Source organism: Bombina bombina, chromosome 11 (genome assembly GCF_027579735.1).
Source record: "Bombina bombina isolate aBomBom1 chromosome 11, aBomBom1.pri, whole genome shotgun sequence".
Lineage (NCBI taxonomy): Eukaryota > Metazoa > Chordata > Amphibia > Anura > Bombinatoridae > Bombina > Bombina bombina.
Window position 1 is genome coordinate 166,507,303 of NC_069509.1, and position 14,520 is coordinate 166,521,822.

Here is a 14,520-nt window from a genome sequence, read left to right on the forward strand (position 1 = left end):
TTCATACAAATAACATTGAGCTCATACACGTGAAGTTACCCTGGAGTGAGCACTGATTGGCTAAAATGCAAGTCTGTCAAAAGAACTGAAATAAGGGGGCAGTTTGTAGAGGCTTAGATACAAGGTAATCACAGAGGTAAAAAGTGTATTTCTATAGCAGTGTAGGTTATGCAAAACTGGGGAATGGGTAATAAAGGGTTTATATTTTTTTAAACAACAAAAATTCAAGTGTTGACTGTCCCTTTAAGTTCTTATGTCTCTCATGGATCGAAAGGTTCCATCATTGACAATGTGGTGGAAAGGTTCCATCACTGACAACTTGGGTGGAAAGATTTCATCTTTGACAATGTGGTGGAAAGATTTCATCATTGACAATGTCCAAGAAAAGTTCCATCATTGATTACGTGGTGGTGAGGTTCCATTATTGACACTATGGTAGAAAAGATTAATCATTGACAACATGTTGGTAAGGTTCCAAATCAATTATCACTTACCAGTTGTTGCTGGTGTAGTAGAAACTGTGAAAACAAAATTCAACATTAATGATCTTCACTCTAGATGTGCATATAATATTCATGATCATTTATAATACTAAACTGAACTTATTGTACGAAAAAAGCAATTTGTTAAAAATTGTACAGATTTTTAAGCATTTAATTCATTTTTTTCAAATGGTAATTATTAAGATTAAAGGGGCAGTCAAGTCCAACGAAAACTTTCATGATTTAAATACTGAATGTAATTTTAAAGTACTTTCCAATTTACTTTTATCACCAATTGTGCTTTGTTATCTTCATATTCTTAGTTGACAGCTAATTTTAGGAGGTTTATATTCTAATTTCTTAGACCTTGAAGACTGCCTCTAATCTGAATGCATGTTGACCACTAGAGGGCATTAGTTCTTGTGTTTCATATAGATAACATTAAGCTCATGCACATGAAGTTACCCTGGAGTGAGCACTGATTGGCTAAAATGCAAGTCTGTAAAAAGAACTGAAATAAGGGGGCAGTTTGTAGAGGCTTAGATACAAGGTAATAACAGAGGTAAAAAGTGTATTTCTATAACAGTGTAGGTTATGAAAAACTGGGGAATGGTTAATAAAATTCTGGTGTTGACTGTCCCTTTAAGTTCTTATGTCTCTCATGGATGGAAAGGTTCCATCACTTGACAATGTGGTGAAAAGGTTCCATCACTGACAACTTGGGTGGAAAGATTTCATCTTTGACAATGTGGTGGAAAGGTTTTGTCATTGACAACGTCCAGGAAAAGTTCCATCATTGACAACATGGTGGTGAAGTTCCCTTATTGACACTATGGTATAAAAGTTTTATCATTGACAACATGTTGGTAAGGTTCCAAAACAATTAGCACTTACCAGTTGTTGCTGGTGTAGTAGAAACTGTAAAAGCAAAAAATTCAACATTAATTTTCTGCACTCTAGATGTGCATATTATATTCATGATAATTTGTAATACTTAGTTGAACTTATTGTACAAAAAAGCAATATTGTTTAAAATTTTACAGATTTGTAAACATTTAATTTATTTTTTCAAATGCTAATTATTAAGATTAAGTTTTTATGTCTCTTATGGATAGAAAGGTTCCATCATTGACAATGTGGTGAAAAAGTTTTATTACTGATAAAATGGGCAGAAAGGTGTCATCATTGACAATGAGGTGGAAAGATTCCATGACTGACAACTTGGGTGGAAAGATTTCATCTTTGAAAACGTGGTGGAAAGGTTTGGTCATTGACAATGTCCAGGAAAGGTTCCATCATTGACTACGTGGTGGTGAGGTTCCATTATTGACACTATGGTAGAAAAGTTTTATCATTGACAACATGTTGGTAAGGTTCCAAAACAATTAGCACTTACCAGTTGTTGCTGGTGTAGTAGAATCTGTGAAAACAAAATTCAACATTAATTATCTGCACTCTAGATGTGCATATAATATTCATGATAATGTATAATACTAAACTGAACTTATTGTACAAATAAAAGCAATTTTGTTCAAAATTGCACAGATTTTAAAGCATTTAATTCATTTTTTTCAAATGATAATTATTAAGATTAAAGGGACAGTCAAGTCCAAAGAAAACTTTCATGATTTAAATACTGAATGTAATTTTAAACAACTTTCCAATTTACGTTTATCACCAATTTTGCTTTGTTCTCTTCAGATTAAAGGGACAGTCAAGTCCAAAGAAAACTTTCATGATTTAAATACTGAATGTAATTTTAAACAACTTTCCAATTTTCGTTTATCACCAATTTTGCTTTGTTCTCTTCATATTCTTAGTTGACAGCTAGTTCTAAAAGGTTTATATTCTAATTCTTAGACCTTGAAGATTGCCTCTAATCTGAATGTTGAATCAAAATTCAACATTAATTTTCTGCACTCTAGATGTGCATATTATATTCATGATAATTTGTAATACTTAGCTAAACTTATTGTACAAAAAAGCAATATTGTTTAAAACTTTACAGATTTGTAAACATTTAATTTATTTTTTCAAATGCTAATTATTAAGATTAAGTTTTTATGTCTCTTATGGATAGAAAGGTTCCATCATTGACAATGTGGTGAAAAAGTTGTATAACTGATAAAATGGGTAGAAAGGTGTCATCATAATATATTTATAAATATCTTGATGTTACTAAATATATAGTTACAATATTTGAGAGGTAACAACCTTTAAATGTTTACACCAAAGATTCTGTAAATAGTATCGCTAGGATACAGATCTATTCCAGCACAGTAGTTTTTAAATCAATAGGCTGTCCACAGCCGGGTCAGATAGTAACAGTTTGTGTGAGAGTTCCCAAGTGCCTTTTAACTCTCTGCTGCTTCGTCCGATGATGAGAGTGTCCTCTTTAAAAAAGCGGATCCTCCCCAAGTGGTCTCTGAAAGAATGAAGTTTGGACAAGCGCACAAGAAAGCACACCTAGTGAAGCCTGTTTACAACAAAGAATTCACTGTATACAAGTATAATTAACCACTCACGTGATTTAACCTCATCCAGTATGAGGTATAGATTAGACACTTTTGTTATAGTTGATGTCTCCTTCCACTCTCCTTATATTCTCCCCACTGTGGTCCTTCTGTTCCTCTCCAGCTGGTTGACAGGTTGTATATCCCCAAACGTGGAGATAAATGAACTTGAAGGGTTAATCCACTTTATAATTCCAGGGGTTTATAAGGGAAGTGATTGTTCCAGACTTAGTGTATATATATAATGAAACACACTTTATTCGAACCAGATTAAAATATGTACATATACACTTAACAAATACAACTCAAAAAGTTAAAAGACAATGGCCATATAATTAAGCAGCACGAACGGAAAGAACTGGCATATGTAATAACATACCTGATGTTATGCCGTTATTTTGCTGCTAATGAATATATTTAAAAACAATATGTACACTGTGTGCTAGTACTTCCAGATCACACAATCTTGTATGTAATGCTGGCTACTAAATCGCACCGGTTCTGCAGTGTTACAAACTGTGCTTGTGGCAGGGGCAGAGCCTAACGCGTTTCACAACACCATTGGTTGCTTCATCAGAGGTAGGGCCCGCCCCCCTCCTGACTGATCTATATAGCGTGTCAGTGCTCATTTCAATTAGACTGGTGCCGCGTCTGCCATATTTTTTACTGGCAAATGCCCTTCCCTGACATTTAATAAAGAAATCCTTTTTAGGATGAAATAATCAATAATTATTTATGAGACATTTTCTCAAAATCATGTGCAAGCTTCTTGTTAAACTGCCTTGGTATAAAATTCTCCATTTTAAAACGGCAATTATTCAAAACTATATAAAAACCATTCCTGTTTGCAATAATAAAAACTTTCCAAGAAGTCTTCGGTATGTTATTCTAATAATATATCACATGCTTATATGTTTAAAAGTCTAAAAGTGGCTAAGAAAAAAAAGGCTAAAAAAGGATCTAGAACAATACATGTTTTGGTTAACTATTACTAAACAGCTCTTTATCTATGTATTTCCTTATTAGTTAAACGTTTTTAAAGGGAAAGAATTGGAAATCAGTGATTGCAAAGTATTCTTTTCTTTCTAATCTAACAGACTTAAAACTATTTAAAATTATTTAATAGCTATAAATAATAATGACCTCCAATTTTTGGGGGCCATAGGTGCAATTATGTTTTATATGTATGTATATATATATATATATATATATATATATATATATATATATATATATATATATATATATATATATATATATATATATATATATATATATATATTACAGTAAAGCATATTCTAGTATGGAGGTTTAATCTTTACTGAATTTTTGTAATTTTTTTTAAAATATATATAAACATAAACATACATATACAGTGTAGCTCTATATGCTTATTTCTAAAATCCACAGGGGCTAGAGGAAGACTGTTAAATCTATATCTTTATTTAGACCATTTGGCTCTAGGGTATTTAGTGTGTAAATCCAACAGGTTTCCTTTTTTCTGAGTTCTAGCAGTCTACTACCACCTCTACTGTCTGTATTCACCTGTTCTATTGCTTTTATATAGAACTAATTTTTATCTTTATTATGTACCTGACAAAAGTGTTGGATGAGAGGAGTTTTTAGAGTGCCTGTCTCAATATTTTTAATGTGTTCCAGACACCTGGTTTTTAGGTTCCTTTTGGTGCGCCCTATGTATCTCAGTGGATTTTTGCAGGTACACTCTAACATGTACACCACATAATCCGATTTGCAATTGAGCAGTCTTTCAATTGGAAATTTTTCGGACTCCTCTGTTTTAATTGCAAATTTATTATATATTTTGAAATTATGTGTATGCTCGCAACAGACACAATTTTTTCTAAAGCATTTATAAAATCCCTTTGGTGCCATTGTTATTTTATTTGTTTGAACTTTATTTTTCTTATTTCTAATAATATTAGGCAAAATAGACTTCAAATTTTGGTTCTTTTTATAGATCACATCAGGAGTATTTCCAATAGCATCTTTTAGTAGTGGATCTTTCTGTAATACCCCCCCAATGTTTTTTTAAAATATTATTTATTCTCCACTGTCCCTCATTGAAAGTTGTAATGAATTTGACTTTACTCTTAGTGATTTTCCTATCAGTTTTGGTCTTTGCGTGATGTACTAGAAAATGTCTGTCTAGCGTCTTTGCTCTCTCATATGCTCTTTTTACAACTCTGTCTGGATATTTCTTTTCTTTAAATTTTTGTTGTAGTATGTCTGCCTCTTTTTCAAAGTCCCCTAAATCTGTGCAATTCCTCCTTACTCGCTGGCATTGCCCATATGGTATGTTCTCTATCCACTTTGGATGGTGAGCACTCCTGACATCCAGATATCCATTTGTATCTGTCTGTTTTCTAAACAGTGTGCTCATAATTTTACCATCCAAAGTGGACAGAGTAACATCTAAGAAGTCAATATGTGTATCACTTATTGTCTCTGTAAATTTAAAATTCATATTATTAGTATTTAAAATATCCACAAAACTTTTCCATTCTTTTTCCTCTCCTTCCCAAATTATCAAAATGTCATCTATAAATCTGCACCAAAACTTTACTTGACCATATTTATATCCTGCTCCCTCATAGATCATGTCATCTTCAAAAGCCCCCATATAGAGGTTAGCAAAGTTTGGCGCAAATTTAGTGCCCATCGCTGTTCCCGTTTTCTGTATATAGAATTTTTCTTCAAATTGAAAGTAATTTTTCTCTAAGACAAACCTTATTGAATCCAAGATAAACATTTTTTGATTATCTGCAATTTTATCAGTCAACTCTATAGAATGTTTTATAGCCTGTATACCTTGTTCGTGAGGATGGATGTGTATAGAGCTGTTACATCTAAGGTGGCCCACTTATAGGTTGGCTTCCATTCAATACCTTCTATAATTTGTAATAAGTGTGGTGTGTCTCTGAGATATGATCTCAGTTCCAATACCATTGGCTTAAAAAAAAACATCTACATACTCCGATAATCTTGATGTGAGGGAGTCTATGCCCGAAATTATTGGTCTACCCGGTGGTTTATCTAGGCTTTTATGAATTTTGAGCAAATAATAATATATAGCCATTTTTGGTTCTTGGTTTGCTAGATATCTCCATTCGCGTGTATCTAAAACTTTCTCTTGGTAGCCATAACCGAAGACTTCTAGGAAAGTTTTTATTATTGCAAACAGGAACGGTTTTTATATAGTTTTGAATAATTGCAGTTTTAAAATGGAGAATTTTATAACAAGGCAGCTTAACAAGCAGCTTGCAAATGATTTTGAGAAAACGTCTCATAAATAATTATTGAATATTTCATCCTAAAAAGGATTTCTTTATTGAATGGCAGGGAAGGGCATTTGCCAGTAACAAATATGGCAGACGTGGCACCAGTCTAATTGAAATGAGCACTGACACGCTATATAGATCAGTCAGGAGGGGGGCGGCCCCACCTCTGATGAAGCAACCAATGGTGTTACGAAACGCGTTAGGCTCAACCCCCTGCCACACGCACAGTTTGTAACACTGCAGAACCAGCGCGATTTAGTAGCCAGCATTACATACAAGATTGTGTGATCTAGAAGTACTAGCACACATTGTACACATTGTTTTTAAATATATTCATTAGCAGCAAAATAATGGCATAACATCAGGTATATTATTACATATGCCAGTTCTTTCCGTTCGTGCTGCTTAATTATATGGCCATTGTCTTTTAACTTTTTGAGTTGTATTTGCTAAGTGTATATGTACATATTTTAATCTGGATTCGAATAAAGTGTGTTTCATTATATATATACACTAAGTCTGGAACAATCACTTCCCTTATAAACCCCTGGAATTATAAAGTGGATTAACCCTTCAAGTTTATTTATCTCCACGTTTTGGGGATATACAACCTGTCAACCAGCTGGAGAGGAACAGAAGGACCACAGTGGGGACAATATAAGGAGAGCGGAAGGAGACATCAACTTTAACAAAAGTGTCTAATCTATACCTCATACTGGATGAGGTTAAATCACGTGAGTGGTTAATTATACTTGTATACAGTGAATTCTTTGTTGTAAACGGGCTTCACTAGGTGTGCTTTCTTGTGCGCTTGTCCAAACTTCATTCTTTAATATATATATATATATATATATATATATATATATATATATATATATATATATATATATATATATATATATATATATATATATCAGGGACGTGCAGTCATAGGAGGCAGGGGAGGCACTGCTTCCCCTGCCATATGGGGCCAAAGTTTAGTTAAATTTTAATTAAGAAAAAATAAAAAAAAAAAAAAAAATTTTTTTTTTCACCCATGTAATGCTATGGAGAGGCATCATACAGGACTGCATCTCTTCATAGCAACATGGATACATTTCTTCAATAGCAGCAGCGCCACCCACTGGTGGTAACTTAAAACTACCTGAAGCAAAAATAATGACCAATAGGAGGCATCGCTCATGATGCCTCTTAGGGAGAGAGCCAATCAGAGAAGTAAAACTCTTCTTGGCATTATTAGTTATGCAGGATGCAGGGCTGGACCTGTCTGATGTTCACTGACTTCCTGTTACTGTCTGGGACCCTCCCACTAGCACAGGCTTCACTACAAACAAGAGGGGAGAATAAGAACTGCAGGAAGAAGTGCACAGTAAGGGATAAAGTTTATAGCTTTCCTCATTCTGTTAAATGATAGTGTTAATATTAATGCTTTTATTGTGATCTGTAAGCTTTCTACTTATTAACAATGTTGTCTGTTGTGACTGTGAGGAGTGCTGGTAATGATAATAGCTTCCCACATTTTGCTGGCAGTTTATTTTAACTTTTTATTGTGAATATTTTGTTTTTAATGTGATCTGGTAATTTGCTTTTAGTTAACATTGACTGCAGAGCATGCTTTATTACTACAGCTCTCAGTAAGTGTTGTCACTAGCTGGTGCCCTTGTGCAAAAAAAAAGAAAAGCTAGTGCCTTTTTTATGCAGGAACCTCTCCTGGTCTGTATAATAAATGATGCTTTATTACTACAGCTCTCAGTAAGTGTTGTCACTAGCTGGTGCCCTTGTGCAAAAAAAAAGAAAAGCTAGTGCCTTTTTTATGCAGGAACCTCTCCTGGTCTGTATAATAAATGATGCTTTATTACTACAGCTCTCATTAAGTATTGTGGTGTCACTAGCTGGTGCCCTTGTGCAAAAAAGGAAAAGCTAGTGCCTTTTTTATGCAGGAACCTCTCCTGGTCTGTATAATAAATGATGCTTTATTACTACAGCTCTCAGTACGTATTGTGTTGTCACTAGCTGGTGCCCTTGTGCAAAAAAGGAAATGCTAGTACCTTTTTTATGCAGGAACCTCTCCTGGTCTGTATAATAAATGATGCTTTATTACTACAGCTCTCAGTACGTATTGTGTTGTCACTAGCTGGTGCCCTTGTGCAAAAAAGGAAATGCTTGTGCCTTTTTATGCAGGGACCTCTCCTGGTCTGTATAATAAATGCTTTATTACTACAGCTCTCATTAAGTATTGTGTTGTCACTAGCTGGTGCCCTTGTGCAAAAAAGGAAATGCTAGTGCCTTTTGTATGCAGGAACCTCTTCTGGTCTGTATAATAAATGATGCTTTATTACTACAGCTCTCAGTAAGTATTGTGTTGTCACTAGCTGGTGCCCTTGTGCAAAAAAGGAAATGCTAGTGCCTTTTGTATGCAGGGACCTCTCCTGGTCTGTATAATAAATGATGCTTTATTACTACAGCTCTCAGTAAGTATTGTGTTGTCACTAGCTGGTGCCCTTGTGCAAAAAGGCAGCCCCGGATGGAGCGAAGTTGGAAGGAGGGGCTTTTGACCCCATGGCAGGCCTGAAGCAGGGATAGGTGGTTGTGGCTTTGGGGGTGGAGCCTCGGCAAGGTTAGCGTGGTGAGGCAGGAAGTCAGGTGCATCTTACTTCCGGACCGGTTAGGAGCAGGAGCAGCTCAGCGCGGTACCGGCATGGAGAACCTGACGGAGCTTTTGGCGGCGGCGGCAGCTCTTTCAAAAGAGCGTGGTCCGGGTTGGTTGCTGGACCAACTAAAAGAGGCTGGTGCCCTTCCAGTAGCAGACACTGGTGTTGGGCAGAAGGAGAGGCCGGTGAGGAGATCCAAGGCCCCGGTTCGGCTGAGCCCTGAGGTAACGGCTCGCAGGTCTAGTGGGGCCCAGGGTGGGGGCCCTCGAAGGGCAGCTGGCCGGCCAAGGAAGGCAATTGCTAAGTCGGGTATGGCTGTGGTTGGTGGCGAGTTGGTTGAGGATGGTGCGGCAAGGACAGGACCTGTGACGTCATCGCTTATGGCGGATGGCGGACAGGCGAATGCTGCGCAGCCTGGAGGGTCTGGCGCTCATACTTTGGTGGCATCGGCCATTCAGGGTCAGGGTAAGGCTCCTGGTCACAGGGTTAGTCCTCATGAGGGGTAGTTAATTTGGCCCTGGGAGTGGAGTGTGGCGGTAGCCATTTTGAGAGAGGCCTGTGGCGTTTGTGCACACATTTTTCTTGAGGTGGGGGGGTTCAGCTTTTATGTTAGGTTGGTTAGGGGCATATTTTATATGTTTTTGTTGTATTTGTTTCTTATTTTAAATATGTTTAATGTATTTTGTTTTTTGTTTTGGGCTATATTTTGTCACTGCTTTTCTTTATTTCTTTAATCCCTCTTATTAATGTTTTAATCTTCCTTTGCTCTTTTGCCTTTTTTCCTGTTTGTTTCTCTCCATTTTATTATTTATTAAAAGTAAGCATTATGTTTTTTCGTTTTGTTTTTTGTGTTTGCTGTAATTTTTTCTTTGTCCAGCAGGTGTCGCTCTTGTATTTGAATGCTTGTTTTTTATTCATTTGTAACTTTTCTTTCCTTGTCTTTTAGGTTGCTGTTTTTCCCTAGGTTTGCTTTTCATTCCTTTTATTTTATTGTTTCTATGTTTGTCGTTGTTTCATGTTGCTTTATTGTTTATTTATGTTGTTTACCCCCCTTCCCCCCCCTCCTTCTTTCTCCTTTGTCTCATTTTTTTATCTTTTAGGTTTATTTCATATCATTTTGTTTCCTTTTCAGACTGTTTTGCAGTGTCTTAGGCATATTCCCTGGCCTCCTCTTTCACTTGACCTAAGTCATTTAAAAAAAAAAAAAAAAAAAATTGAATAAAAATAAAATAAATGAGTCATTTTATTGTGTTAACCCTCCCCCCCCCCTTTTTTCGTCCTCATTCTCTAATCCCCCCCCCTACCCTTGCCCCCATCCTCAGCCCCCCCCCCTTCCTTGTTGTGGTGGGTGGGTGTGGGGGGGTTGTTTGTTGTGTCTTTTGTGCTAATAATTTCTTTTCTTAGTAGTGGAGCCTGTGATTGCTAATAGTGGTCCGTTGGTGGCTGAAGATGGACTAACCCGTCGCGGCAGTGTCAGGGAGCACGACGGCGACTCCATCAACTTGGAGGACGTTTTAAGTGACTTTGAAGAGGAGGATCCGGGCGAGGGCACATCATCTGGAGTTACGGCAGCTGGCCAGGTAGGAGAGTTGGATACTTTGGCGCAGCTGTTACGTTGTTTATCACCGCATTTAAGCAGGCATGGGGGGCAGCTTGGTGTTTCGGCCGCTACTGGCCGGGAGACGCCAGCAGGTGGGCTAGGCTGCAGAAGGCAGGTGGTGCTAGCATCTAATCTGTCGTTTCAGGAGGATGGGATCAGCAGGGCAGCGGCTCCATCGCGGGATGCTGGTTACAGGCGGGGTAGGTCTCGTTCGCCGCTGCCTAGAAGAAGGAGGGACGCAGAGGCACGTTCATCGCCTACATGGGCTGGCTTGGACAGATCACCTCGAGGCAGGAGCAGAGAACGGAGGCGGCGGGCCGATACCAGGAGGAGGTCGTCTTCAAGAAGGAGGCGTTCGGCTGGCAGAGACGATCGCCGTCGTACGGCCAGGCCTAAGGGGTCTACTCCAGTGGTATCTACGGCTGCTGCTTCAGGACCTGTCACAGCGCCTTGCGAAGCAGGTGAGGTGCAGGGTGTGGGGACGCCCATTGGGCCGGGCGGGGGTATGGTTAAACAGCAAACTTTATTGCAAGGTTTGAAAGACTTGATTGCGAGTGTGGAGAAGAGTGATTTTCGTTCGGGTGATCAAGGAGCCGGGGGAGCTTGGGCCTCTCCGGCCTTGGGTGAGGTAGAGTCGCAGCCAAGAGTCTTGTTGACGGCGGGCTCGTCGGGTGGTACTCCTGCCGTTGGGTCGGTTAGTGTAGTTGGTGGACTCAAGGTTTCTGAGGAGGCTTTTCAGCGTCCTTGCCTTTGTTCTATTGGCCCTTTGGGGTTACACTTGCAATCGGAAGTTAAGGAAAAGATCTGGAAACGGGAGTTCTTGGAAATCTTTTCCCTGCTCCCTGTTGATCAGTTTGTAGACTTTAAGGATGACCCAAAAGGGGATTTGGGTAAAAAAGAGGAGGATGAGAGAAAAAAGAGATATCGGAGGTTGCCAAAAACATTGAGTAATTGGTCCAGGTCTTTTTGTATTTTGGCCAGTGTCACTACGGAGAGGTTTCCTGAGCAGGGTTCGGCTCTCTTTTGTTATCACAATGAGATTTCCTCTGCATACCGTACGTATGGCGGGCTAGCATGGTGGCGTTATGACGAGCAGTTTCGTCAGCAGCTTGCCGTGCGGCCCTCCATGCGTTGGGATGATAGAGATATGGGTATCTGGCTTGAAATCATGACCCCCTTACGGTCGGGGCAGTCCTTTCGAGTTGGGGGGGCCGCCATTGCCGGCGGCGCTGGTGCCAATACCGCTGTCTCCGGTAGGAAGGGGTTGTGCTTCCAATACAACGAGAGTCAATGCCGATTTGGTCTCTCATGTAAATACAAACACGAGTGTTCAGGGTGTGGTGGAGTGCACTCCTACTCCAAATGTTTTAAGAGAGGGCAGGCGGGCGCACGCCCAGGTGAAATGGCTATACAGAGCCAAGACTCCAGTGAGCATAGAAAAGATGGTGCCTTGGCTAAGGCAATACGCTAAGGTTCGGGGTAAGGCAGGCGCGGCCGAGTTGTTGCTTACTGGTTTTAGCTCGGGTTTTTGGATACCTTTTTTGCCGGGGGAGGGCCAACGTTTCCTGGGTAACTTGAAATCAGCCAGGGCTCACCCTGAAATTATTCGTGATAAATTGGCTAAGGAGGTGGCTCTGGGCCGCATGGCGGGTCCTTTTACTGATTTGCCCATGCCCGATTTGCGGATTTCTCCTTTAGGGGTTGTGCCCAAGAAAAGTCAGGGCCAGTTCCGGATGATTCACCACTTGTCCTACCCGAAGGGATCATCTGTGAATGATGGTATCGGCCCTGAATTGTCAGCTGTCTCCTATGCTTCTTTTGACTCAGCGGTTCGTTTGGTCCGGAAGGCCGGTAAGGGGGCGCTTTTAGCAAAGGTCGACGTAGAGTCAGCTTTTCGTTTGTTACCTGTCCACCCTAAGTGTCATCACTTGTTGGGTTGCACCTTTGATGATGCCTTTTTTGTTGACCTTTGCCTACCAATGGGATGCTCTATTTCATGCTCCTATTTTGAATCCTTTAGTTGCTTTATTGAATGGGTTGTTAAGCGTCTATCAGGCTTAAAATCGATTGTTCATTACTTGGACGATTTTCTATTTGTTGGCCCTCCTCAGTCGGAGATATGCGGTCGGTTGTTGTCAACCTTTATGCATGTTGCAAGGGATTTTGGTATCCCGATAGCGTCCGAGAAGTCAGAAGGCCCGACGTCGGTCCTGTGCTTCTTAGGGATTCAGATTGATTCGGTTTCAATGGAGTGTAGCCTACCTAGGGATAAAGTAGTTGATTTAGTCCAAGTCTTACAGATGGCTGTTGGTCGCAATAAACTGACATTGCGTGAGATGCAGTCCATTGTAGGTAAATTGAATTTTGCGTGTAGAATTATCCCTGTCGGTCGGGTTTTTTGCAGGCGGTTGTCCCTGGCGACTGCTGGGGCGACAGAGCCTTACCATCACATTCGAGTAACTAGTTTGATCAGGGAAGACCTGAAGGTGTGGCTCATTTTTCTGTTGGAGTACAATGGCAAGTCTATCATTCAGAAGGTGGTGTTGGGATCTGAGCTGAACCTTTTCACTGACGCTTCCGGCTCATATGGTTTTGGAGCCTATTTGGGTGGTAGATGGTGTGCTGATGTGTGGCCCGAGGCGTGGATCAAGGCTGGTCTAAATAAGAATTTGGTTTTCCTGGAATTGTTCCCTTTGTTAGTGTCATTAAAGTTATGGGCATCAGTGTTGAGAGACAAGAAAGTGATCTTCCATTCGGATAATATGGGGGTAGTTATGTCCGTTAACAATTTGTCAGCCTCCTCCCCTCCTGTTATTTCTTTATTACGCCTGTTTGTTTTGGAGTGTCTGAGGCTGAACGTGTGTTTTAGGGCGGTACATGTCCCTGGTGCATCTAATGACATTGCTGATGCTCTCTCACGTTTACAGTGGGACCGTTTCCGGGCCCTGGCCCCAGAAGCTGCTGTGGAAGGGGATCGCTGTCTGGCGGATTTGTGGAAGGCGGTATTCCCAGGCTGATGAATTTGGTGAGGTCGGCTTTAGCCAAGAGTACTTGGAGGGCATATGGACAGGTATGGGGTGAGTGGCAATTTTTCTTGGAAGCAGGTGGGTATTCTTTTTCGGAAGTCGACTGGTCCAGGGCCCTGGTTGAGTGGATGGGGAGTTGGAGCGAGTCCCGGTTTTCGAAAGCAGTCGTTAGGAGGCGTTTAGCGGCTTTGGCTTTTTTGTGTCAGTTACTGGGCTTCCAGGATATCACAAAATTGTTTGTGGTTAGGATGGTTGGACGTGGTTTGTGTAGGGGCCCTTTGGTTGTGGACAGTAGGCGACCAGTAATTTTTTCTGTTTTACAAAAGGTAGTAGGAGTTCTACCCTCGGTCTGCGCGGATTCGTTTGAAGTGGCTTTGTTCCGTGCGGCTTTTGTGTTAGCCTTTTTTGCAGCCTTTCGGGTCTCTGAAGTCGTTGCTCCTAATAGATTGGACAGGGGTGGGATCCAAGTGGGCGATGTTGTTTCCGACGGCCGGCAAATTGTCATCTGGCTCAGGCGGTCAAAGACAGATCAGTTGGGAAGAGGTCGTTTAATACGGCTGCAGTGTATTGGGGGCCTTTGCTGCCCAGTCGGGGCTGTGGGGGAATTTTTGCAGATTAGACCAGCTGGTGACGGTCCGTTATTGATTCATGCTGGGGGTTTGTCATTATCGAAATTCCAGTTTGTTGCGGTGTTCCGAAAGGCTTTGACATTAGTTGGTTTTCCTGCTGGAGAATTTAGTTCCCATTCATTTCGTATCGGTGCTGCTACTGAGGCGAGAATGTTAGGTATGAGTGATAAAAGGATACAAGGAATTGGGAGGTGGTCATCAGGAAGGTTTAAGTCTTACGTGCGCCAGTACTTAGCTCTATAAGTTGTGTTTTGTTTTAGGTCCAGTTGAGTGTTGGTTTATCGGCCACTCTTACATCTACTGGGCACGACGAGCCGCTG

The 14,520-nt window shown here is 40.3% G+C and overlaps 1 protein-coding gene across 7 annotated transcripts in view; it reads right to left on the bottom strand.

Moving 5' to 3' along the window:
- LOC128641776 (integumentary mucin C.1-like) overlaps positions 1-14,520 on the bottom strand; it is a 98,447-nt gene that overhangs the window by 49,526 nt on the left and 34,401 nt on the right. For 3 of the 7 annotated variants that reach the window (XM_053694303.1, XM_053694298.1, XM_053694297.1), the window contains exons 3-5: positions 1,879-1,902; positions 1,377-1,400; positions 495-518 (exon numbers count right to left, since the gene is read on the bottom strand). In XM_053694303.1, the coding sequence (XP_053550278.1) occupies positions 495-518; positions 1,377-1,400; positions 1,879-1,902 (72 nt within the window). The remainder of the gene's footprint in view (positions 1-494; positions 519-1,376; positions 1,401-1,878; positions 1,903-14,520) is intronic. The other 4 variants (XM_053694304.1, XM_053694300.1, XM_053694299.1 and 1 more) reach the window with 2 other exon arrangements.